This window comes from Lemur catta, chromosome 1, assembly GCF_020740605.2.
Source record: "Lemur catta isolate mLemCat1 chromosome 1, mLemCat1.pri, whole genome shotgun sequence".
In the NCBI taxonomy this organism is placed as follows: Eukaryota; Metazoa; Chordata; class Mammalia; order Primates; family Lemuridae; genus Lemur; species Lemur catta.
In genome coordinates this window covers 283429526-283453507 of record NC_059128.1, presented here as the reverse complement: position 1 = coordinate 283453507, position 23982 = coordinate 283429526, and the positions used below count along the sequence as shown (strand labels likewise).

Sequence of the window (23982 nt, the reverse complement as noted above, 5' to 3'; positions counted from 1 at the left end):
GACAAATGAAACTAGATGCTTATTTTTTCCCCATATATAAAAATCAACTCAAAATGGATTAAAGACATAAATATAAGACCCAAAACTATGAAACAACTAGAGGAAGAGTTCTGTGACATTGGCCTGGACTCTGGACAATGATTTTTTGAATATGACATCAAAAGCACAGGCAACAGAAGTGAAAATAGACAAATGGATTGCTTCAAACTAAATAGCTTCCAGGTACAGCAAAGGAAACAATTAAATAACATAGTGAAGAGATAACCCATGGGCTGGGAGAAAATATTTGTAAAAACCATACATCTGATAAAGGGTTAACATCCACACTATATAAAGAACTCAAAGTAGTCAATAACAAGAAAACAAATAACCTGATTTAAAAATGGACAAAGGGCCTGAATATACATGTCTCAAAAGAAAACATACAAATGGCCAACAGATATATGAAGATATTTTCAACATCACTAATCATTGGAGAAATGCAAAGTAAAACCACAATTTGTTATCACCTCACACTTGCTAGAATGGCTATTACCAAAAAGATGAAAGATGGTAAGTGTTGGTGAGGATGTGGAGAAAGGGAACCCTTGTACACTGCTGGTGAGAATGCAAATTAGTACAGCCATTGTAGACAACAGTATGCATGTTCCTCAGAAAATTAGAATTAGAACTAGCATATGCTCCAGCAGTCCCACCACTGGGTATGCATCCAAAGGAGCTGAGGTCAGTAGGTCACAGGGCTGTCGCACTCCCGTGTTCACTGCACGCTGTTCACAATAGCCAAGGTTCCGAACCAACCTGAACGTCCATCAGCGAGGGAATGCGTGAGGAAGATGAGATCTGTATATACCATGGGATACCAAGAAGGCTTAAAAAAGAAAATCTTGTCATTTGTGAAAACATAAGTGAATCTGAAGGACAGTATGCTAAGTGAAATAAGCCAGGCACAGAGAGTCAAGTATCCCATGATCTCACCTAAAAACAGTTAAACTCGTAGAAGGAGAGAGTGGGACGGTGGTTACCAGAGTCTGGGGTGGGGAGGGATTGTGGAGATGTTGGTCAAAGGGTAAAAATCCTCAGCGAGACAGGAGGAGTGAGTGCAAGAGATCTATTGTGCAACATGGTGACCACAGTTAATAGCAACATGTTGTATTCTTGAAAATTGCTAACAGAGTAGATTTTAAGTCTCATCACAAAAAAAAAGTGCATGAGGTCATACATGGTAATTAGCTCAATTTAGCCACTCCACAATGTATACATATTTCAAAACCGCATGTACATGACAAATATATACAATTTTTGTCAATTTAAAATTAATTAATTTAAAAAGTATTGTACATTATTAAATTTAACAGAGAAGAAATAGAAGTAAAATGAAGGAACGCTAAACTTCAGATAAATGTTTTTTCAGGAGGTACTGGTTCCTCATAAATCCTGCTAAGATTGAGAAACAGACTGTAGGAACCATTAAGAGCTGGGAGTCTGTGTTTTTGTCTCCAGGCCTCCACCACAGACAGTGCTGACCACCCTGCTCTGAAGGCAGCTCCCCAGTGCCTCGTCCCTCCTCCAGTCTTGGTTTGTATCGTTCTCACTTTGCTAGGGTTTTTAACAGTTTCCTCCTGTCTTGCATCACAGTCTCCCTGGTTTAGTCTTAATTGTACGCGCGAGTGGGCTCGAGGGTTGGCCCCAGTCCTCTTAGAGTAGACTTCAATTCTTGAGTTTTCAATGTGAGTTCATTTATTGGTTGGCTGGATTTCATTGTCTAGTTTTCCTCCCACAAAGGGCTTGCGTAGGTGGTAAGTGCTCTGCATAAAGGCAGTGAGAAGGTGGGATAAACGGAGGAGAGACAACAATGGGATCACCAAGCAAACGGAAAAGAAATACAGAAGAAAGTGTATTTAGAGATATACTATAGAAAAATTTGTTCAAAATGAAGGAAGAATTGTACCAAGTAATTGAAAGAGCACATTGAACAATATTCAGGGACACAGTTATCAAAGCAACCTGCTTTTTATGCCTCTAAGGCTGAAGAGAATGACGCTCATCCACTTAAGGGTGGGTAAGTTATCAGATGAGCAAATATGAGACCGATGCCACCGCCTGCTGGCGAGGGTGTGAGGGGACAGCTGTGTTCATCAACTCTCAGAAAGGTTATGAACGGGATCAGCTTTTCACAGTGACGGTTTGGCTGCGACCGCCAGAAGCTCTGAGCTACCTGGGCACTGCCGAGGTGCCACTTCTTGTCTGGGGGAAATCGCAGCGTCCTGCTCCCCTCTCTGCCTCATGCCTTTTCCTTTCCTATTCTGTTCTCCGCATTACCAGCAGGATTATTAAAGTTCTTTCTATTATAAAAGTTTCCAAACACTTACAGAGGGAAGTATGAACTCCCATGTGCACCAGCGTCACCAATTACCGATATTTTTTCATCTCTGCTGCTGCACCCTCCCACCTTTTTTTTTTTTTGGAGTTTTTCGGACAAATTATAGTTTGTTTTTTAAATAAAACATGATAACACGATCGCTAGTTCTTCTCCTAGGGCTGGAGCCCAACACTCTGGGTGCAGCCCCAGCTACTTATGCAGGCTGGGTCTGCTCTCAAACCACGGCCTCCCGCAACACCAAGGGACAGCAGCTTCCTGAAAACGCCTGAGGACCATGCTCCAGGGCTCCCTCCACTGATCTTTGTGCTCCTGGTGACATCTGGGTTAGGCATTAGGTTCCAGACAGGCTGCTCTGATAAATACCCATCTTCATCTCTTCCCCAGCAGCTCACCTCTCAGCCTCCACTTCGCTTACCCTGGCACGTCACCGTCCAGTGCCCTTCTTGTGCCTCCTGCTTGCATCTTCTCTGAAGCCACGGTCTAGGCTGTGCCCCGCGTACAGTAGGCATTTACAGTAATGTTTATTACAGCTGCTAATTCTGTGTCCCCCAGTGTTTCAGATCCCTCTAGAGTAAAGGCACCGCGTGGGGGAGGCAGGGAGAGAAGGCGGTGGAACCGAGGGTGCTGGGCACCTAACACACCCACTCATTTTAATCTAACCTCTGGCCAGCCCTTTTATTAAATTAAAATCACCTATGGTGGCCCCTTTAATACTGGGGTTGACAAACTGCATCCCCACAGACAAACCCTGCTCACTGCCCTTTTGTAAGCTAGCAGTTTTTACATTTTGAAAGGGTTATTAAAAAAAAGACTGTGTGGCAGAGATTTTGTGTGGCCTGCAAAGTCACATATTTACTATCCAGCCCCTTATAGACAGTTTGTCACCCCTGCTTCAACAGAACAAATCAATCTTGTATGATTTAGAGCTCACGCATCCTCTCTGCAGGGTGTAGTAAATTCTGCGTGTTGGACTCATTTTACAAACCTTTGATTGTTTCCCATGGGCAAGGCTTAGGGCTCTGGACAGATACCTTGGGTGGTGAGTTGTAACTCAGTGAGCACTTCTCCGGGTTTTGAATGCAAGTTGAGAGACTCGCAGGAGAACATAACCTATTATAACACAAAGCACGTGCTTGGCAGCAGAATTAGAGGAGCCAGGATCCTCCGCTGCTCGTCAGTTACCAGCCAGCTGCCCGTGAGCATCAGGGGAGAAGCTGTAATTAGCAAGGGCTGGATGTGATTTGCACACGATCTCCTCCAGTTCAAGGGCGTTTGTACCAGGTGTAACAGAACAAACGTCTAGAAAGTCGCCAAGGTTCAGGTGACAGGAAAAATATAAAAGGAGGTAAAACAATTATTTAACTCAAACGTATTAAACTAGCAGCAATGAAAGCAGTACTAGTGTTCACACTGATTCATTTCCAGGTCAGCGTCTGGAAATGCATCTTAAGGCAACAATACAAAACACAGAATGAGTCATGTCCACGCTGCTGTTTCTGGCAGCGCTCTTTAAGAGAACTTGGGAACTAGCAGAGACCCCATAGCGGACTCCGTGGGTAACCACTGCATTGCCACCAGATGGAATATCAAGTCATCAGGCAGTGCCGGTCAGAAAAGAGGCCTCGCCTGGTGCTGGTTATCACTTGAGCCCTTTCAGTGGGCGGAGGACGGAAACCAAGCTCACAGGCTGAAAGACTAGCCCCAAGGGCCCAGTTCTAATGGAAGAATTTTATTTAAGCCTCATGCTTCATCTTAAAAACATACGGAAATTAAATATATTCATACTGATTTTAATATAAAAAGAATCTCTATGACTCTGTGGCCCCAACAGTCCAGGCTTCACCCCCCCAGTGCATCAGCACACATCACATGGGCTCCACAGACCCCAGTTCAAGCAGCAATTAAATGACAAAACAGAAAAGTCTGAACAGGACAGAAAACTGCACATACATTAAATGGCTACATCTAACCCAAACCACCACCACTGGGGAAACACGCACAATGTCAATAATGGCTGGGTTAGCATAGTGGATTTGAGATATAATATTTTCTATTTTCTTTTTGGTAATGTGGTTTTATTACTTTTATAATAAAAAATGTGCTTAGAATCATCTTGCTGAGTTGCTAAGTCTCTTGGGTGGTAACAAAATCTGAGGCAGATGATCACAATACTAGTTTCCAATTTTGTATTCTTTCTTGGACTAATTTTAAGACATGTAGGATTATAAAAATATGAATCATAAGTTACAAATACACTGTGTTGAGTTTGCTGTAAGTTGACGAGAGGCCAAGGACCAGAATTCAAATGAAATAAAACCCACAAGTTTGGGCTCATGAACAAGCCCGTGAAAGACAGTGTGAGCACAACACTGCAAAACATGGGAAAAATGTCACATATGCGCAGACCAAACACTTCTACTTTGGGCCCTAACACACCGGCTCTAAGGAGCAGATGCAAGTGTCTTATTTCAGCTCTCAGTCAGCAACAGCCTCGTCTGCACTTGGAAGCTTCTCTGAGTCAGACTGACGTCTCGTTCCCACAGGGTGGCCGGTGCTTAGACGCCTTGTGCTGCTCTCCGCTCCCCAAGGTGTGCGTGAAGCTACAGTTATCACAAGTGAGGCAAGATTCTGGCCAACCCAGAAACCCTAAATAGCTACATTAGTTCCAAGCCTGCCCGTGGCCATGTGGGGGCAAAGCTGTCCCTGGATGGTACAAAACTGTCACCTCTTCCCCATCTCACCACTGAAACACTCCCCTGAGTTTGCATCAAATACCTAAGAGGGGTGAACAAAATGACTGTTCCTTTTCTGACAATAAAACACTGTAATTTAGTACTATTTATTGCAATGCAGTAATTAGTTAAAATTAAAACTCCCGTTTCCAATTTATCAAAAACTAGGCCTATAAAGTTAGAATTCACTTACACCTATTGATACCTACCTGTTCTTCAGTTTAATGCTAAAATGACTACGCTCAGCATAGAATTACACTGCTCAAAAGCACAATTCTCTAATTTTATGGATTTGTCCAGTTAGTCATAACCTTATAATTAAAGAAAAATTCCTTGCACAGAGTAGATATTCCTAAATATATGTTGAATAAACAATCACCAATAGTGTTCCTGATACACCACTCACTATTAAAACTGTAAAAGGGAAACCAATTATGCAAGTTGGGCTTTGTGACTCGAATGGACTTTATTTTTGCAGGCAAGAATGCAGCAAAGATGACGTAAATGCATCTTTCGACTGAGGACCTTCAGTGTCGGGGCGACTCACGCCCTGAAGAGGGCTGTGGCATCCTGAACCTGGAGAGGTCGAGGTTCAGGTCGAGGAAGGTGTACGTGGTGTAGTCATGATGCTGCAGGTTCTTGTAGGTGCTGCTGTCAGACGGCTCGGCAGCCTCTGGGGCGGGCCCTGTGGAGGGAACACAACACCGTGAGAACGCCCATGAGGACGGCTCTTTATGAACGACTGGGCTCCCATGTACGTGTCTACCAGTCATTCTCCAGCAATCCTATCTGTGCAGAACAAATTGTCTAATTAGAAGAGAAAACCCATGAAAGCCACAGTATCTTCAAAAGCAAAATAAAGGTATTAGTTGAAAATTTATCCTAAAACATATAGCCTTAACAATTTAAGAAATGGAATAGTTGTTAGAATGTGTCTTAACATCTTACTTTGTGTACTTCTAGGACTCAGACTTCTCAGAAGTTTGAAAATGCCAAGGGCAATTATGGAAGGACTTTCAGGTCACTTAAAGATGCATGGAAAAAATTGCTTCTATAAGAAATCTGTCTACATAGAAATGAACCATTTATAAAAACTTTTTTTTTTTTTTTTTTTTGAGACAGAGTCTTGCTTTGTTGCCTGGGCTAGAGAGAGTGCCATGGTATCAGCCTAGCTCACAGCAACCTCAAACTCCTGGGCTTAAGCGATCCTCCTGCCTCAGCCTCCCGAGTAGCTGGGATTACAGGCATGCGCCACCATGCCCAGCTAATTTTTTGCTATATATATATTTTTTAGTTGGCCAGATAATTTCTTTCTATTTTTAGTAGAGACAGGGTCTCGCTCTTGCTCAGGCTGGTCTCGAACTCCTGACCTTGAGCGATTCACCCCCCTCAGCCTCCCAGAGTGTTAGGATTACAGGTGTGAGCCACCTCGCCCGGCCTATAAAAACTTTTGAAAAGCAGAAACTAGGGGAGCACTCTAAGTCTCTGAATACAATCAGATAAATTCTATTATAACAACAGAGTTAAGGGGAATGAAATGAAATGTGTAGGTTTTGTTGCTTTAACTTTTGAAAAAACTATTGGAATACTTTAGATTCATAGGCTAAAAATACTAATTTAGCTTTGTATCTTTAAATGGAAAAAATAATTAAAAACCATACACCTAAACATTTGATAAGCAAAAGAAATATTGCTGTCCTGCAATGTGAAATGCAACATGATAGCAAAATAAAGCTTCCTGAGATGACAGGCTAACATTTGGGTTAAGATTCTTACCAACAAAATCTCTGGAACTCAGGTCATTAGGGCTGTCTCAACTTTGACTCATGCTGCGTGCAAAATGTATTTTTTTCACTATTTCGATTAATATCAAAAGCTCTGTTTTTTTGTTTTAGTTGTGTTAAATAAAAATGATGTTTTATTTAAAGAGGTGACATCTTTTCAATCTCAATAAGCTGACTGTCTTCCATGTGGTGTTGGTACAACTTTAAAGTGGGATGTATTATCATAGTTAACAGAGAAAGCGGCTGAAGGGAGGTGTGGGTTACAGAACTCTCATCCAAAACCAATCCCCCTGGAAGGCAAGCAGCGCTGTACAAAGGGCAGGGGTGACTCAGTGAGAGATCGTCTGCCCTGCACAGACACAGCGAGAAAAGCGGGCTTTGCTCTTGGGTGTCTTCTTTAGCCTTTGAAGGGTAAAGGGAATACTTGAGAAATAATACATCCCTGAAATATTAGAAGCAAATTTCTTTTCAAAAAGGTTAGCAATCTCAGAGTCCCCAGTTCTTGATGATCTTCTGTCCTGCTGGTTTTGGCACTCCTCCCTGGTACAGGGCTGCAAGACTGTGAACGCAGCACCAGGGATGCGACCTTAAGGTCTGGAGAAGTCTGGTGAGCAGCAGCACTTTGCATATTAATGAAAGAGGGAGCAAATGGAAAGGGAAGAAAACACATAAATCCTGTCAACATAATGTAACCAACAATAATGTACCAGGCAATGCAAATTAGGCCTGAGGCGGCTTTAAAAAGAATGAACAGCAGACGCAGAAGGAGCTGGATTTGTTGGCAATAATGCATTTCAAGGAAGACTCGAAGAGCCAGATTCTAAAATGGAAGAAGTCCTGCTTTTCAAGTTTGCCATGACCCACCTAAAACAATCACATTTTATCAGGTTTAGTGCCCAAGAAAATGGTGACATAATAGGAATAACACTATTTCCCTTTAAAAGCCCTTCATAAAATTCGTTATAGAAGAATAAAGCAGCCTATGTGTATTTTTCAGGTAAATCAGAGACAGAAACGTCTAGTGAAAAGAAAGCTTTCTGCAGTCCGTGGCTGCCTTTGTGTGACACCCACTGCTTTAGTGCATAAGGATGCTAAAAGCAATCATCTGGTTTGATTCACCTGAACACTATATACCAAGTGTAACCACTGGTCTTCACTGGGCAAGTTATATAGGAGAACCCCCTTTTCACTTAGATGCTCTGCAAGCTCATGAAATGAACACTTGGACACCCTCAAAAGTTGAGGGTGAAGACACTAAACTGCCACTTTTCAAACATTATATTGGTTAAGAAATAGTCAAGAGTGCCAAGGACATACTCTTTCATTTTATATTTTGAGATGGGGTCTTGCTATGTTGCCCAGGCTGGCCTCAAACTCCTGGGCTCAAGTGATCCTCCTGCCTCAGCCTCCCAAGTAGCTGGGATTATTATAGGCACTAGCTACCACACCAAGTTCACTTTAAAATAAATTTAAAATATCTTAGGCATTTTGTACATTAAGATGTGTTACCCAGAATTAAGACACACTGCTCTGCTTAGCTGGGGCAGTGCTATAGGCCATATTTCTATTATAAAATCTGATATGAATACTACTTTATAATCACAGAGAAATGTAAACTAGTTCTTTAGAGTCAACCCCCCCTCAGGGAACAGAAGAGGTCACAAGCACAAGTCAAGGTATACCCTGTGTGCCGTCCTGGTCTTCCGCTGGCAGGGCGGGGTCTTCCGCTGGCAGGGCAGAGTCTTCCGCTGGCAGGGCAGAGTCTTCCACGACCTCACTCTCAAGCCTTAGCACTGTGGCCTTTTCATGAAAAGCATCTTGATTCTCAGCAGGAACTGACTTCAAATCCCTTATTGGTACCTGATCTTCCAGGATCTCTTCTCTAGCCTTCAAGTGTCCTCCTATTACCTGCTTCCTCGAGTGCTCTTTCCTGAGCAGGGGGGCAGCTGCCTCCCCATGAAGCTCTGGCACTTGCTTTCCCAGATGTGTCTCTCCAGCCCCAGGAGGAGCGGCTTGCGGCTGCCCTTCCACGCTGGCCTTCTCTCCCAGGGTGGGCGCTGGGGCACCGGCCGGCTGTGCAGACAATCCTGACTTTGTGTGGTCAGGTAAGATTCCTTTAACTTCAAATGGCTTTTGGCTTTCCTTATCTATTTCACTTGATCTAAATATGTTCTGCAATTGTTTTTCTTTTATATCTTGCTTCAGGAACTCTTCATGTACTTGTGATTTGGGCGCCATGGTTTTTGGTTTAGCATCTTTTCTATCCTCTGAAAGCTTAATGGTGGTCCCTTTCTTCTTTGGCTGACGGGGCTTCTCTGGATGGGTGAGGTCTGTGTGAGGCTTCTGCGCCCTGGTTTTCTCTTCTGCTGATATCGCCATTTGGGGAGCTGTGCTTTCAAAGGCACGAGAGACCTCCAGTTTCCGAAACCCTCCTTTGCCTTTGCTCGCCACTCGAGGACCAACCTCTGAGACGTCACTCTCCTCGTCAGACTCTGAATCAGAGGAGCTAGATGAAGATGAAGATGAAGATGAATCATCTGTCACTTTCTGGCCCTTCCGACGAGCTTCTGAACCAGAACCCTGTTTTCTGAATGGAGACGGAACTTTCTGAGGAAACTCTACCAAAGTCTTTCTTGACAAAACTTTCGGAACCCCTTCGTGTGCGCGCAGCGGGCTGTCATCGGGGCTGGGGCTAGCTACCACCCCGCCTTTTGTGACTGACGGGTAAGGACTGGGTGAAGATACGTTTCTAGACAATTCAGCTGCTGCTTGGGCTGCCAGCAGCTTGCCCTTCTCCTTTGGTGTCACTACATCTAGGAAATGGCATAAAGAGGAATACTTTTAATATTTAACAAAAACAAACTCATCAGTCAAAACCATAGACATTTCATGACATATCAACTTGTTATTTACAACGTCTTCACTACAATCATCCCAGGACAGTTCCGCGGAAACCCACTCTCAAGCGAGAGCCGAGCCTCCTGGGTGAGGCAGCAGGAAGGAATGGGGATGGTTTCCTTGGTGGCTGCAAAACCTAAAAACGAGTATTTTCACTAATAGTAGTAACAAATTTGTCTCCATTTTTCACTCTGACAGCTTCTCTAACCATAGTTATTTTTAAAACTATTTCCCCCAAATTTAAGATAAACTGTCTTATAAACTAACTTAAAAAGATATTTTCAGATGACCATTGAAGTTTTACAATGTACAATTTCTTGAATTCCTAAAAAACTGGGGCTTCTCAAATATTAAAGAAATTCAGAACTTGAACTTTCGGAACAGAACAGCAAGGCAAAAGTACAGGCAAGAGCCTGGTTTGAGGGATGTATCTGTGTTTAAGAGGGGGTTGGGGGTAGGGATGATGTAGTTCAAGTCAAGTCACCCTAAAAAGGAAGAAAAGTTCTTCAAAATTACACAAGTCATTTGGGGATTTCTTCAGAAAAAAAAAAATATATATATATAGTATTATAATACCAAGGAAGCCTAACATAATTTAACATCACATATATCATTGGAAATAGCAGATTTTTAAGCTGTAAAAAATAGAATAAGTGGCTGGAGTGCAGTGGCATGATTGTAGCTCACTGAAACCTTGAACTCCTGGGCTCAAGTGATCCTCCTGCCTCCCTAGGAGCTAGGACTACAGGCACATGCCACCATGCCAGTCTAATTTTAAATTAAATAGGGTCTTGCTATGTTGCCCAGGCTGGTCTTGAACTCCTGGCCTCAAGCAATCTTCCTGCCTCAGCCTCCCAAAATGCTGGATTACAGGTGTGAGCCACCATGCTTAGCCCTCAAATAAAATATATATGTATATTTTATTTACTTATTTTTTTTTGGTGAGACAGAATCTTGTTCTGTCACCCTAGGTACAGTGCAGTGGCATTATCGTAGCTCACTACAACCTCAAGCTCCTGGGCTCAAGCAATCGTCTTGCCTCAGCCTCCCAAGTAGCTGGGACTACAGGCCCATGCCACAATGCCTGGCTAATTTTTCTATTTTTAGTAGAGACAGGGTCTCCCTCTTGCTCAGGCTGGTCTCGACCTCCTGAGCTCAAGCAATCCTCCCACCTCGGCCTCCCAGAGTGCTAGGATTACAGGGGTGAGCCACCACACCTGGCCTCAAATAATATAATGATTAGAGCTAATTCATTCAATTTCCTCAGGTGGTGATAAATCTTTTCCAACCACACAGATTATAAGAAAAATATAGGACAAGTGTTTATAAATTAAATTACTTTTCAAATTTAAAATTCCAAATTTTTAAAAATATTACAGATGAACAGCCTCTAAATCCAGAGTCTTTATGTCTAGTAGTTGATTTTATACTAAAAAGATCTCAATCGTACTTGTTTAAGCTGGAAAAATATCCTCCTAACTGCCCTATCTTAATGGTATCCAAATGGGTTTTTAATTGTTTTCTGAGTTCAGAAACCTATGTTTAACAGACTGAAAGAAAATGACCAAAGAAAACTGAGGAGTCACAATCAATCAGAAATGGGCACTGTGAGAGGCAATGGCTGAAGAGCCAGAGCTGCAGGGGAGTGTGTAAACCACCTGTCATGAGCACCCCCACCAGAACCACCTCCCTGCCCCCATCACGGCCACCCCTAGTATGAGCAGCACCACAGCCCGTCGGCATCTGTGGCTCTGTGCTGGCCTGGAATCTGCATGCGGGCTCCCTAGAGTCGGTGCCGATGAAGGTCACTCTCGGAATTCACACAGAGCTCCGGGCATGTTAAACATAAAATGGGGTGAAGGGGTACATGCTGGCTTGATCTCTCTGTCCCTGTCCCTCTAAACCAAACCTGGCACAGCTCAGAAAGGCCTACCAGCTACTTGTGAGGCCAGCCTTCAACCGTGCCAGCCCACTCACCTGATCATTAATCTGTCTTTATTTTGAACATGAATTTTCTAAGTATGAAAAATTAACTTAAAGTAAAGCTCAGCTAAGATAGGCTACATTAAATAGAAAAATCATAACAAGTGAATCTTCCAAAATTTGTTGTGGAGATTGTTTTAACTGTAAAGAACAGTAAAAGTACATTATAGGATGATTTATTACCTACTGAAAATGGACAGAAAATTTGAAATGGGATTAACAACAAAATGACTTAGAAATTTTGTTTGAAAAGGAGTCGTTTGTGTATCATATGAAATAAGGATTTCCTTTGTTCATGCCAGTTACTGGGAGAACCCCTGGAAGGGCTCACAGACTACAGCAACTCATTTTGCTTTTTGTCAAGAGCCAGTTTCTGCCCTGCCGCAGCACAGGCCCAGCCCCCTCCTCGTGATGCAGAAGGAAGCTCGCCCCGATGACCTGCAGCTGCTGCCAGCGACACCCAGTCTGCACTCAACAAATAGCACAGAAACCGTGTCCCCTGGGAGGTTACACCATCATCTAAACTTATACTCACTCTGAGTGTACGTACAACTTTACCTAATCCACTGTGTGCATTGACTGCCTCACGTACGTCTAGAGGCAGGATGCCAGCATACTGACAGTTTTCATAGTGGCTTCCCTTGGAAGACAAGTACAATTGTCCTTCCGCATCTGCACATTCTGCATCTGAGGATTCAACTGCTGACTGAGAATATTCAGAGAAGAAAAAACTGCTTCTGTACTGAACACGTATGGACTTTTTGGGGTCATTATTCCCTAAACAATGTAACAACTATTTACATAGCATTTACATTGTATCAGGAATTATAAGTAATCTAGAGATGATTTGAAGTGCACGAGGATGTCATAGGTTATATGCAAATAGGATACCATTTTATATCAGGGACTTGCGCAACTTCAGATTTTGGTATCCGTGGGGGGTCCTGGAACCAAGGGACGACTGTGGAATGAAACACAAAGCCACCTAAATCAGACTAGCGTAAGATGGGGGTTTCCAGGCACCGTTTCCAACCTCTCAGAGCCACAACAGCCTACGTCAATCGCAGGCGCACAAACGCTGTGCTGATGAACAGCTCGGCAGGCAGGCGTCCCTGAGCGCTTCCCTCGCCTCTCAAGACAGAACGTAAGTTTCCTGAATCTCTCTTCTGCTCTGCTGAGAAGTGAGAGCGTGACCTTCAAGTTTGCAGTGGTCCCCCTACCAAAAGCAAAAATGACTATGGTGTTAGCAATGGATTAGCAACCTTAAAATACTTCCGTATCTTGTCAACAGGTCACAAAACTAATTTCTCAAACAAAGCACATTCAGAAACAACGGTGCATTTAAACATGACATTAAAGAATAAAATTACTCAAATTTTATATGTTAATTAAGCCTTTCTCTTTTTAACAAGTATTTGACTGTAAAAAGTTTTTTTGTTTTTTTTTTTCCAGTTAACACACGAGAATTGGGATTTTACAGACGCAAGACAGGGATTAAAATACAAACTGCTGAGCTGGAACGCCAGGGTTCACGTGCAGGGTCCACCACTCACACCAGTGAGACCCTGGGTAGCTCAGAGTCTCTCTGCGCCTCAACTTCCTTGTCTGCAACACGGGGATAACAGGAGCATCTGCTCACAGGATTGCCTGAGACCTGGGTAATATATGGAATGCGCTTAGAACAGGTCTCGGCACTGTTAGAGTTAAATAGCAAACAGATTCCTCACTTTTAAAACTGAAATAAGGACTGGAAATGGATAATCAACTTTGGCTTCTTGACTCACTCAATCAACAGTTTATTACTGACTATTGCAAAGTTCTGCCTGATGACTGGATTCAAGGAAACCACAAAGCTGCAGTGCCAGGTGGTTCCCTGAGAGGGTGCACTTCTGAGAACGCGGGGACCCTGACATCTGTGCTGGCAGCTGTCCTCAGGGATCGCATGTGCTGCAGAAAGCTGGAACTCTGACGGAAAAAGCAGAGCATGTTCTCCAGCCCCCGGGTCCTGCCCTGAAGGCAGCCCCTTGACTAGATGTGACCCCAGCGTGAGAGCCTCAGGTCCCTCCACCTGCATGCAGGAAACTTCTGCCAGTTGTGGTTTGGAGGGGTTTGATCTGGCAGTGTGCCACGGGAGGGCGAAAGCATCTCTGTGTCTTATACTTACCAATCACAGACACCTCATGGGAAAACACAGGCCTGCCTGTGTCCATTTAGAGCATTATTTCTTTTTCTTTGTACAGGGAATTTTTTAAAATTACAGGGTACCAGTGTAATGTGCGTTGAAGACAGTTTAGTTCTGAAAACTGTCTTCCCACCGGAAAGCACTCTGTGATTTATGCAGCGCGCGCACACACACACACACGCACACACACGTCACATACCAGTCAGTGTCACAACAACCCAGCCAGGCCGGCACACTGATCTCGCTCGAACACAAAGGAACCAAGGCTCGGAGGCCTGCAGAGCCCACCGCGACCAGAGGCAGATGCTCAAGAGAGCCCAAGGCCAACCTCCAGCTCAGGGTTCCCCTCTATAACCTCACCCCAAACTGTCACAGGACAGAACACCGCATTTCCACTCCATACAGACACGTTTCTTTGGTTCTGCCATGATACTTTAAAATCCATTTAATCCAAATTCATAATCTATGAAGTCAGATTACAGACATGAGATTAAATTCACCAAATGATAGGATTATATTATAATGAAATTCAACTAGTTGTTCATCAATAAACATTTAAACAATGTCAAAAACATGCCAGGTGTAAGCTGGGCACGCTGGTGCACATCTGTAGTTCCAGCTACTCGGGAGGCTGAGGCAGGAGGATCCTTCAAGGCCAGGAGTTCGAGTCTGGCCTGGGCAACATCGCAAGACCCCATCTCAAAACAAAACAAAAAACAACATACCACATATAATGCAGAAATTAACTGACATTCTTGTCGCAAACATTTTTTAGGTGTGATAATGGTATTCTGATTATGTTTTTAAAAAAGATACATATTAAAAATTTATACATTAAAAAAGAAAAGAGCAAATGGGTTTAAAAACGAGGCAGGTATTATAGGACGGAACTAAATAAACAATGTTCCTGTGGCATTCAGGCCTCAAGCCAACAGGGTGTGCAGACACCAAGACGGTAGGTGTCCACAGCGCAGGTCAACACACTATGAGAGGTGCTCTGGGCCTGGCAAACTCTACAAAGCGCATGTATTCAAAAACCTACCCATGTACTGTGCACAGACCAAGGAGGAAAAAAACAAAAGATTCTAAATACTTTGAAACATTCAGACTGAGGAAATGGTATTTTGATGAAGAGTAAGACCAAACCCAATTTTCATCTTACAACCCCATTTGAAAACTGAGGATTTGCAAAGAGACAGTTAGTACTGTATGTTCTTTCAAGAGTAAACTAGGGTTTCAACAGTTAAGGCTAAGTGCAATGCACCCGCATCATAATCAATTATTAATAATGGGCAGGGGGTAGAAAATAAAATTATTCCCAGAAGAGAAGCATTTAAAATATACTGTTGCATTTCTTATTTTCCTTCAATAAGGATATGCTACATTCCTACACTAAGGGAGGGAAAAAAAGTTTAAAAAACTGTTAAAAAAAAGAAAAAAAACTGGTGATAAAAGTCAAAATGACTGTAAGAAGCTGGCAATAGATCAGACATTATGCCAGCAAAGTGAGTCACAGTGGGAAACTGCCTGCTCTTAACTTCCCTTCAGTCATAAAATGATGCCTGCAGTCCTGGACTGTGATTCAGCAAAGCCTGGGAAACCACAGATGGGTTTCAAAGAGACGGAAAAAAGTCAGAACTGAGGGAAGGAAAGTAAGGTGGGGAATCTCACTCACGTCAGGGTCATCTAAATGCCAAATAGCCTTTACCAGGGGTGGGGAACCTGCGGCCTTAAGGCCACATGTGCCTTCTAGGTCCTTAAGTGCAGCCTTTTGACTGAATCCAAATTTTACAGAACAAATCCTTTTATTTTTGTTAATACTTTTTTGTTCATCTTTTATATTTTTATTTTATTTTTAAAATGAATAATGAAATAAGTTTCACCGAAATAATCCTACCACACTGGCACAATTAGAACATCAGTAAGACATGAAGTCTAAATTGATGGCTGCTTTGTTCATGATAGAGTTCTAACTTCCCCAGCCTGACTGATGCCACTACAGTGCTAGCCTGGTTGGCCAGAGTTTATGGGGGTCAAGTATGCTAGTCTGTTATCAGGTTTTGACAACAGTGCACTGTGTTTCTGTTTTAGGTGGAATTTGTGAATAGTTGCCCAGCTAGACAGTATTTTTTAATTGTCTGCTTAACAGCCCATCATGTCAAAGAAACCCAAGAGAATGCTGAAGGAAGAAAACATTTTTTAAATGAGGATTGGGAGTTGCAATATTATCTTGTCTCTGCTACAGATAGGATGATTTGCTTGCTTTGTGATACTGCAATGTCAACATTAAAGAAATTCAATGCTCATCTGCATTGTAACACTCATAAGGACCACAAATATTTTAAATTAGAGAGAGAGGTGTGAAAGGTTGTACTGCAGAAATTAAAAGATGAAAAGCAAAAGCAAAGACAATTCTTTCAAGCAGCCACAGGACCTGGAAACAATGCCACTGAAGCTACTTATAAAGTAGCTTATATACTTGGGGAAAAAAGGGAGGCCATTCAGTGATGTAGAAACTGTGAAAGAATGCATTGTCAAAGTCATAGGATGCTTAGAGCCCGACAACGTTTCAAAGTACAAACAACTGTCTCTTTCAAGGAGAACCATAACTGATCTGCAGCATGAATTAGCCTTCAACTTAACAGAACAACTTCATGCAATACTTCAAAAAGAAAATATATACTGTTCAATTGCTTTGGATGAATCAACCGATACTACTGACTCTGAACGGTTTTTATACTTCACTTGGGTCATAACAGAAGAGTTACTCGCTTTGGGCATTCTTGCGAACAGAACACGGGGAATAGATACCTTCAACAACTTTCAAGATAAATGTAATGAAGTTGGACTGAATTTCGTAAATTTAGTAAGTGTTATGTACAGGCAGTGCACCTTCCATGACAGGAAAACATGGAGGGTTTATTGCACAGATTAAAAAAAGTATTAACAGATCCAGATGCTCTCATTTCTCTTCATTGTATCTTGCATCAGCAAAATCTGTGCTAAAGCTATTTTAAGTGACACTTAGCAACAAGTTGTAAGTACTGTTAACCATATTCCTGCAAATGCAACACAGCATCCTTAGTTTTGTAACATGCTAAAGTTGAAGGAAGAGGTATTCAGTGTGGATTTGCCATATCATTCTAAAGTGCGTTGGCTATCACAGGGACAGGTGTTAGCCAAAATTTTCTATCTGCAAGAACAAATAGTTAAATTTTATGAAGGACAGAATCAGCAATGTGAATTATTGAAAAAAGATTTCTTGGGAATGATAGTAAAAGGAGGTAAAAAAATAAAAAAAGAAGATTTCTATAGGAATGCGGTATTTCTGTGTGATTATCATGTCAAATCAAAAGACCTGAATATTTCATTGCAAGGTAAAACCAAGTCTATACATGATATGTGGCAAAAAATCAAAAAATTTCGGAAAAAAGCTATCTTTTTTCAAAATACTTCTTCAAAAGGAAATTTTTGACAAACATTTTCCCCAGTTAGCAAAGGTCACTGATGAGCAGGATAATATACACAAATCATTTGAAGAATAGGCAGCTGTTATAGACCTACTACTTGGAGACCACAAAGAAAGGTTCACTGACTTTGAGAAGCATGACATCATACTCAAATAAGCATTTCAGCCTCACCTAGTTAATATCCCCAAAGCACCTAAAGAACTACAGATGGAATTGATTGAGCTCTCAGTAAATGACATTTTAAAGTCATTGTTTGATGCTAAGAAAGATCCAATCGAAATATGGAAAAATGCAGAATACCCATGCCTTCAGCAACATGCCCAAAAAATGCTTTTCAACCACTTATTGCTGTGAATCTACATTCTCCTACCTAACCCAAATCAAGATGCCCTTAAGGTCACAAATGACTAATACCCATCTAGAGGACCAACTGAAACTTCGGACCTCCACGCTGCAACCAAATATTCAAATGCTTTCCAACAAAAAGCAGACACAATAGTCATTAAAAGGTTAGTTAACTTTAAAATTAACAGTTTTCATTTTTTGAAATTATTAAGTACATAGAAGTAAGATTTTTTTAAAAAACAATGTACATTTTTAAGTATATCTAATTGAAGTTTCTTGAATGTGGCCTTATTTAATTAGAACTAAATTAATGTGGCCTTCCTACATGAAAAGGTCCCCCCTGCCCCAGCCTGTGCGCTTGGCACCACTCGCCCCATGTTGAAGCTTGGCAATTAGAAAATGCAGAAAGCATCAGTTCAGGGCTAAACACTGAGTCAAACGCTATTATATTACTGATGTGTTTGGTCTAAAATCTGTTACTCACATCTATGTCCGATTATAATCTGGACACTGCTGAAAATGAAGAGCCATAAATTATGTAGCTGGTAAAATTCATTTTCATGCTTGGAAGGCTGAATGATCGATTTACCGTATAGTCTCTTTCCCTTATGACTACCAATAAAATCTTACTTTTTGGTGGACTTTGCTTCTTGGAATTTGGTGGCAGTCCCTTTTCACTCTTCCCTGATTCTGCAGAGAGAGGAACTGTGGAAGCAAATCCTTGAAACACCTGTGCTTCCAGGAACATAGTCTGACAAAAGAATGAACAAATAGGGATGTTTAGGATATTATTTATAACAGGAATTACTATAGATGAATACTATGTATTACTACATATAAATGCAAAGTATTCACACGGCATACTTCTAATGGTTATTAAAATTTTTATAATGTATGTGTATTATGGAAATTTTGGAAAATACAAAAAAGTTGCAAGAAGAAAACACCCAAGTTGAGGGCAATCACTATTAATACTCAGGTTAATGAAAGGGCAAGCAGAGAATCGTGTTCACGTCCTCTGAGGCAGCCCAGGGAGTGAAAAGTGCACAGACTGTGGTCATACAAGTCCTGGGTTCTGATCCAGGTCACTGTGAGAACCTGAGCAAATGAGAACTTTCTCCAGGCCTCAGTGTCCTCGTCCTCTGGAGGAAGCCAGCTTGATAATCAGCCATGCTCCAATCCTCTACCTGAAACTTAGGCCCAGACAGTTTAAGCCGAGTTCCCCTCCTACAGATGGGACACTCTAGCAAGGGTACCGGTCCTGACGTATGTTTTTAAGATACTCTGATATAGTGAGAGGGAAATGCAGTGAAGTGCTTCTGGGCAGGGATCAGGGAAGACTTCTGAAAAGCAGCGGGAATCGGAAGGAGAGGTAAGAATTGGATCTGTGGAAATGCTCTACCATCCAAGAAGAATGTTCCAGATAGTGCTCAAGCAAAAGCACAAAGGTGAAAAAGTCTGGAAGACTGCAGAGGGAGTGGTAAATATTTCAACGCCATCCTTATAAATGTTTATTCTGTGCTGGGGAGTAGAGATTAAAGAGTTTGTGATTGGCCAGGCATGGTGGCTTGCACCTGTAATCCTAGCACTCTGGGAGGCCGAGGTGGGGAGGATCGCTTGAGCCCAGGAGTTTGAGGTTGCTGTGAGCTAGGCTGACGCCATGGCACTCTAGCCCAGGCAACACAATGAGACTCTCTCTCAAAAAAAAATAAATAAATAAATAAAAAATAAAGAATATGTGATTGCAGATTCCTTCTGCTACAAATAGCCAAGCCCCTTAAAAAATAAAATTTAAAACCTCTGGGTTTGTTTTCTAGAGATAGTGACGCTGAATGAGAACTGACTGCCACTTAATGGCCAATTTATTTAACCTCTCTGACCCTCAAATTGTTTCTAAAGGAGGGATAATGATGGTACGTATTTAATAGGAATGCATGAAGTTAATTTGTATAAAGCAGCCACCACAGTGTGTGAGGCAGGTACTACTAGTAAGGGGTTGATTTATCATTATTTTTTACTATTAATAAACATTGAGATTGCGATCATATCTTCTTCCATTATAGAACCTCCTTCTCTGTACAGTAAGCCACGTGGGAAGAGGAAGAGCAGGAGTGATGGGAAACTTGACATTAACCTATTCGGTCCTCCCAAAATGTGGATGGGACATCACCTACCTACCCTCTGTTATTATACCCATAACATCTTGTAGTATTTTTGTCTGAGTGAAAACAAGCATGATAATGTATACTTTTAAAAAATAAAGTTTTGTAAAAAAAGAAAGGCCACTCTCCTATACTTTTTTTTGTAGTCTCCAGTTATCTATTAACCTACAAACTGTTTCTTTTCAATTTTTTTTTCATTTCAGCATATTACAGGGGTACAAATGTTTCAGTTACATATATTGCCTTTGCCCCACCCAAGTCAGAGCTTCAGATGTGTCCATCCCACATATAGTGTGCACCTCACCCATTAGGTGTGAATATACCCATACCCTCCTCCCCCCTCCCATCTGCCAGACACCCAATGAATGTTATTACATGTCTTGTCTTTTTTTTTTTAAGAGACATGGTCTCACCCTATTGTCCAGGCTGGAGTACAGTAGTGCGATCATAGCTCGCTGTAACCTCTAGTACCCGGGCTCAAGTGATCCTCCCATCTCAGCCTCTGGACCAGCTAGGACTATAGGCACATGGCACCATGCCCAGCTAATTAAAAAAAAATTTTTTTTTGTAGAGAAAGGCTCTCCATATTTTGCCCAGGCTGATGTAGAACTCCTGACCTCAAGTGATCCTCCCACCGCAGTGTCCCGGTGGGATTATAGGCATGAGCCACTGTGCCTGGGCCAAAATACTATGGATGTTTTTGTCAAATGTTTTCTAATATTTGGGAAGTAAAGTATCTTTACTGAACTGAAGTACGGGGGGCGAGGGGAGAAAGCAAAGGAGAAGAAATACTATCTGGCCGTTAAAAATGATGTAGATAAATAATAACTACTTCAAAAGTGTTTGCAATATAAGTGAAAAACATTTTATATCATTTTAATTCACTCAGCAGATACCAAGGCCTACTAAGTGCTAGATAGTACAATGTTCTAGAAGCTAGACACAGAACATGTGCACATATGAACATAACATTTATGTTTATGATTGTAAGCATGTCTATGTGTGCTTATCTGTACATATAAAAGCTGAAAAACATTCTCAGGAACTAGATACCTAAAGAAGTAAATGGTGGACAATGGATTCCCCTCATTTGTACCTCAAATTATCTTGCAGTGAATGGTAACTTATTTTGAAATAACAATTTTTATATTTTAAAATAGTGAAGTGGCCTTAGCTTTCTATATGTAGAGAAAGAAAGCCCTCTTTCCCCTTTTCACGGCTCAGGTAATGTAAGCTGGCTTCTTAACGGCTACCAGGTAAGTTACTGGGTCAACTAGGTCCCTGTAAGTTCCCTCATGTGCTCTCTCGTCTGGGTAAGGCAGATGTCGTCCCCAGAGAAGCCGTGCGGTTCTGGCAGAAGTCACGGCGGCGCAGCAGGATCGCCGGGAACGTCGGCAGCCGTCTGCTGCCCCGGCACGCACGCCTGAGGAGCTCCCCAGGTGATCCGCGCAGGGGGCCGGTCTGCACCGGGCGCGCGCAGTCTCAGCCCGCGCCGCGGCGGGGCTGCGGGACGCCCATCCGGCCTGACCTCGTCCGGCCTCCTCGGCTTAGGCCCAGGCAGCGGGTCAGCGGCCGGAGGTCGCCCGCAGGGCTGGGCCTGGCCGGCGCCGCGCCCCCCCAACCCCGGCCCCCACAGGGCTCCAGGTGGCGCAGGGTTCTTTACCTTCACCGCCCCAGCTCGTCCTTGCCGCAGCAAAAGCGAGGCCGCCATAGCGGTGACACCTGGAAGCACCCGGCAGGGAAGCGGCAGCTGCGCCTGCACCAGCGCCGCAGGCCCCGCCCTTTGGGCCGAGTTCACCAATCACAGGCTAGCTGGGGCGTGGCAGAGGCTGCGAGCCTGCGCGCGCATCCCCAGCCAGGTTCCCTTTGCGGCGCCTCGAGACCACGCCCCTGGACCGGGGTCACCAATCAGAGGCGGGGGCGAAGGGTCAGCCCCCGGCAGGTGCAGGCCTGGCCCGCGCGGGCTGCTGTCCCCGCCAAGCGAGGCCCCCGCGCTCTCTTAGCTGGGGTGCGTGGACGTCGCAGGTAGGTAGTTATCAGGCTGAGTTTCCACCTGACCGCTTCTCGCTTTGCCTTTGTCGGCTCAGCCTTGAGTCTGAAATCCTCCCCGGATGCACAGCCGTACACATCATGCCCTTGGCGCTCTGGCGCTCGTGTCTTGTGGGGTTTAAGCTCCTCGGCACGTTACCTCTGGGCCCACGTCACGCGCCCAGCCTCCCTCCGTGGCTACAGCTGCGGCGTCACATCAGATTCTCACCCTGCGGCCAACGGGGCACCACCGTTCAGTGCCCTTCCTGTGTGGCTGGGGCTTGTTCTTGGCCTATGCCAACACCAATACTAGAGTTAGGCAGATTGGAAATGGAGGCTTTATTTTACCTGAATGTCTATAACTTTCAGAGCAAACATTTTGCCCCCAAAGTCAGGCATAATTGTGGAGTAGGTGTAATGAGCTTTCAGGTTCTCTTCCTATTCATTCAAACTCCCTTGCCCCCTGCCCAGTACCCCGTATTTCATCTGTTAACAGGAAAAAAAGCCAAACTCTGTAAAATAATTTTAAAGAGATCTACACTGAGCCAAATTTGAGGATCATGACCCGAAGCCACGCCCAAGAAGCCTTGAGCACGTAGACTCTCTGTGGCTGGGTTAGGGTTTGGTTTTATACATTTCAGGGAGACAGGGGTTACAGGTAAAGTCATAAATCAGTATGTGGGAGGCATACATTGGTTTGGTCTGAAAAGGGCCATCTCTGAGGCAAGGGGGTGGTGGTTATAGGTGGGTTTAAAGATTCTTTGACTTGTAGTTGGTTAAAGATATGAAACTTTGTCTAAAGGCTTGGAATGTTTTAACATAAGTAACTGTTTGTTTATCAGAGATACACCACCAGACATATATTTGTTGTGTAAAATGGGGACCTGTAGGTTTGTTTTGCATACTCTTAGGCCTGTTAATGGGTTACAAAGGATGTCCTCAAGAAGGGAGGGGGACATGATGAGGCATGTCTGACCTCCCTTCCCATGGTGGGCAATTTAGTTTTAGGATATTCCTTTGGCCATGAGGGGGTCCATTCAGTCAGCTGGTGCGGGATTGAGCCTTAAGATTTTATTTTATTTTAGTTCACACCTCCAACATCCACAGGGAAAGAAGCCCTTCCACAGTTTAAATTGACTGTGTACAGATCCCTGACTCAGAGTTGGAGAGTCATTGAGAATGTAAACTAAACTGCTTCAGCCTCCCAAGTGGCTGGGATACAAGCCAACACACCTGGCTAATTTTTCTAATTTTAGTAGAGATGGGGTCTCGATTTTGCTCAGGCTGGTCTCAAACTCTTGAGCTCAAGCAATTCTTCTGCCTCGGCCTCCCAGAGTGCTAGGATTACAGGCGTGAGCCACCTCACCAGGCACAGTAATTGGTCCCTCCCTGCATGAGAGTATGCATTCAAAAGACAAAGGCAGCTGCAATGTTGAATCTTGTCTATCACCCAGAAGTTTCATTAGTATTGTTGATTATTAGTAACATTGTTTTGGACTGTTTTTTATTGGCAGAAAAAAACAAATAATTATCTTTGTCAGGAAATAAGACTTTGTTGGGAGTATAATTTTAAATAAATTATAAAAGACAAGTCATATACCTTACAAAGAATCTGTATCAAGAATATATAAGGCTGGGTGTGGTGGCTCACGCCTGTAATTCTAGCACTCTGGGCGGCCGAGGTGGGAGGATTGCTTGAGGCTAGGAGTTTAAGACCAGTCTGAGCAAGAGTGAGACCCCATCTCTACAAAACAGAAAAATTAGCCAGGCTGGTGGCGCACACCAGCTACTTGGGAGGGTGAGGCAGGAGACCTGCTTAAGCCAAGGAGTTTGAGGTTGCAGGAGCTATGCTAACACCACTGCACTCTAGCCTGGGTGACAGAGAGATACTGTGTCTCAAAAACACACACACAGTATATATATGTGTATATATATATATATATATATACATATATATATAAATAATTGTTAGAACTCAATAGCAAAAAGACAAATAACCCAACTATAAAATGGGCAAG

General features: G+C 43.0%; 1 protein-coding gene across 2 annotated transcripts; it reads right to left on the bottom strand.

The window, feature by feature from the left end:
* Positions 1-5559: 5559 nt before the first annotated feature.
* On the bottom strand, positions 5560-21707 carry NDUFV3 (NADH:ubiquinone oxidoreductase subunit V3). 2 transcript variants are annotated; one of them, XM_045540738.1, is made up of 4 exons: positions 21600-21707; positions 18405-18525; positions 8579-9709; positions 5560-5797 (listed from the first exon to the last, which is right to left on the bottom strand). In XM_045540738.1, the coding sequence occupies exons 1-4, from the start codon at positions 21645-21647 to the stop codon at positions 5640-5642; spliced, it is 1458 nt and encodes a 485-aa protein (XP_045396694.1). In that variant the 5' UTR covers positions 21648-21707; the 3' UTR covers positions 5560-5639. The 2 variants fall into 2 exon arrangements, with proteins under 2 accessions (XP_045396694.1, XP_045396695.1); XM_045540739.1 differs by lacking the exon at positions 8579-9709.
* Between the last annotated feature and the right edge of the window lie 2275 nt (positions 21708-23982).

Excerpts from the sequence above, each read along its gene's own strand:
- NDUFV3 (XM_045540738.1), bottom strand. The coding sequence starts at position 21,647 with ATGGCGGCCTCGCTTTTGCTGCGGCAAGGACGAGCTGGGGCGGTGAAG. Across the intron at positions 9,710-18,404 it reads GAAGCAAAGTCCACCAAAAA|ATGTAGTGACACCAAAGGAG; the intron begins GTAAGATTTTAT and ends GCCATTTCCTAG. Across the intron at positions 5,798-8,578 it reads AGACCAGGACGGCACACAGG|GGCCCGCCCCAGAGGCTGCC; the intron begins GTATACCTTGAC and ends TTCCCTCCACAG.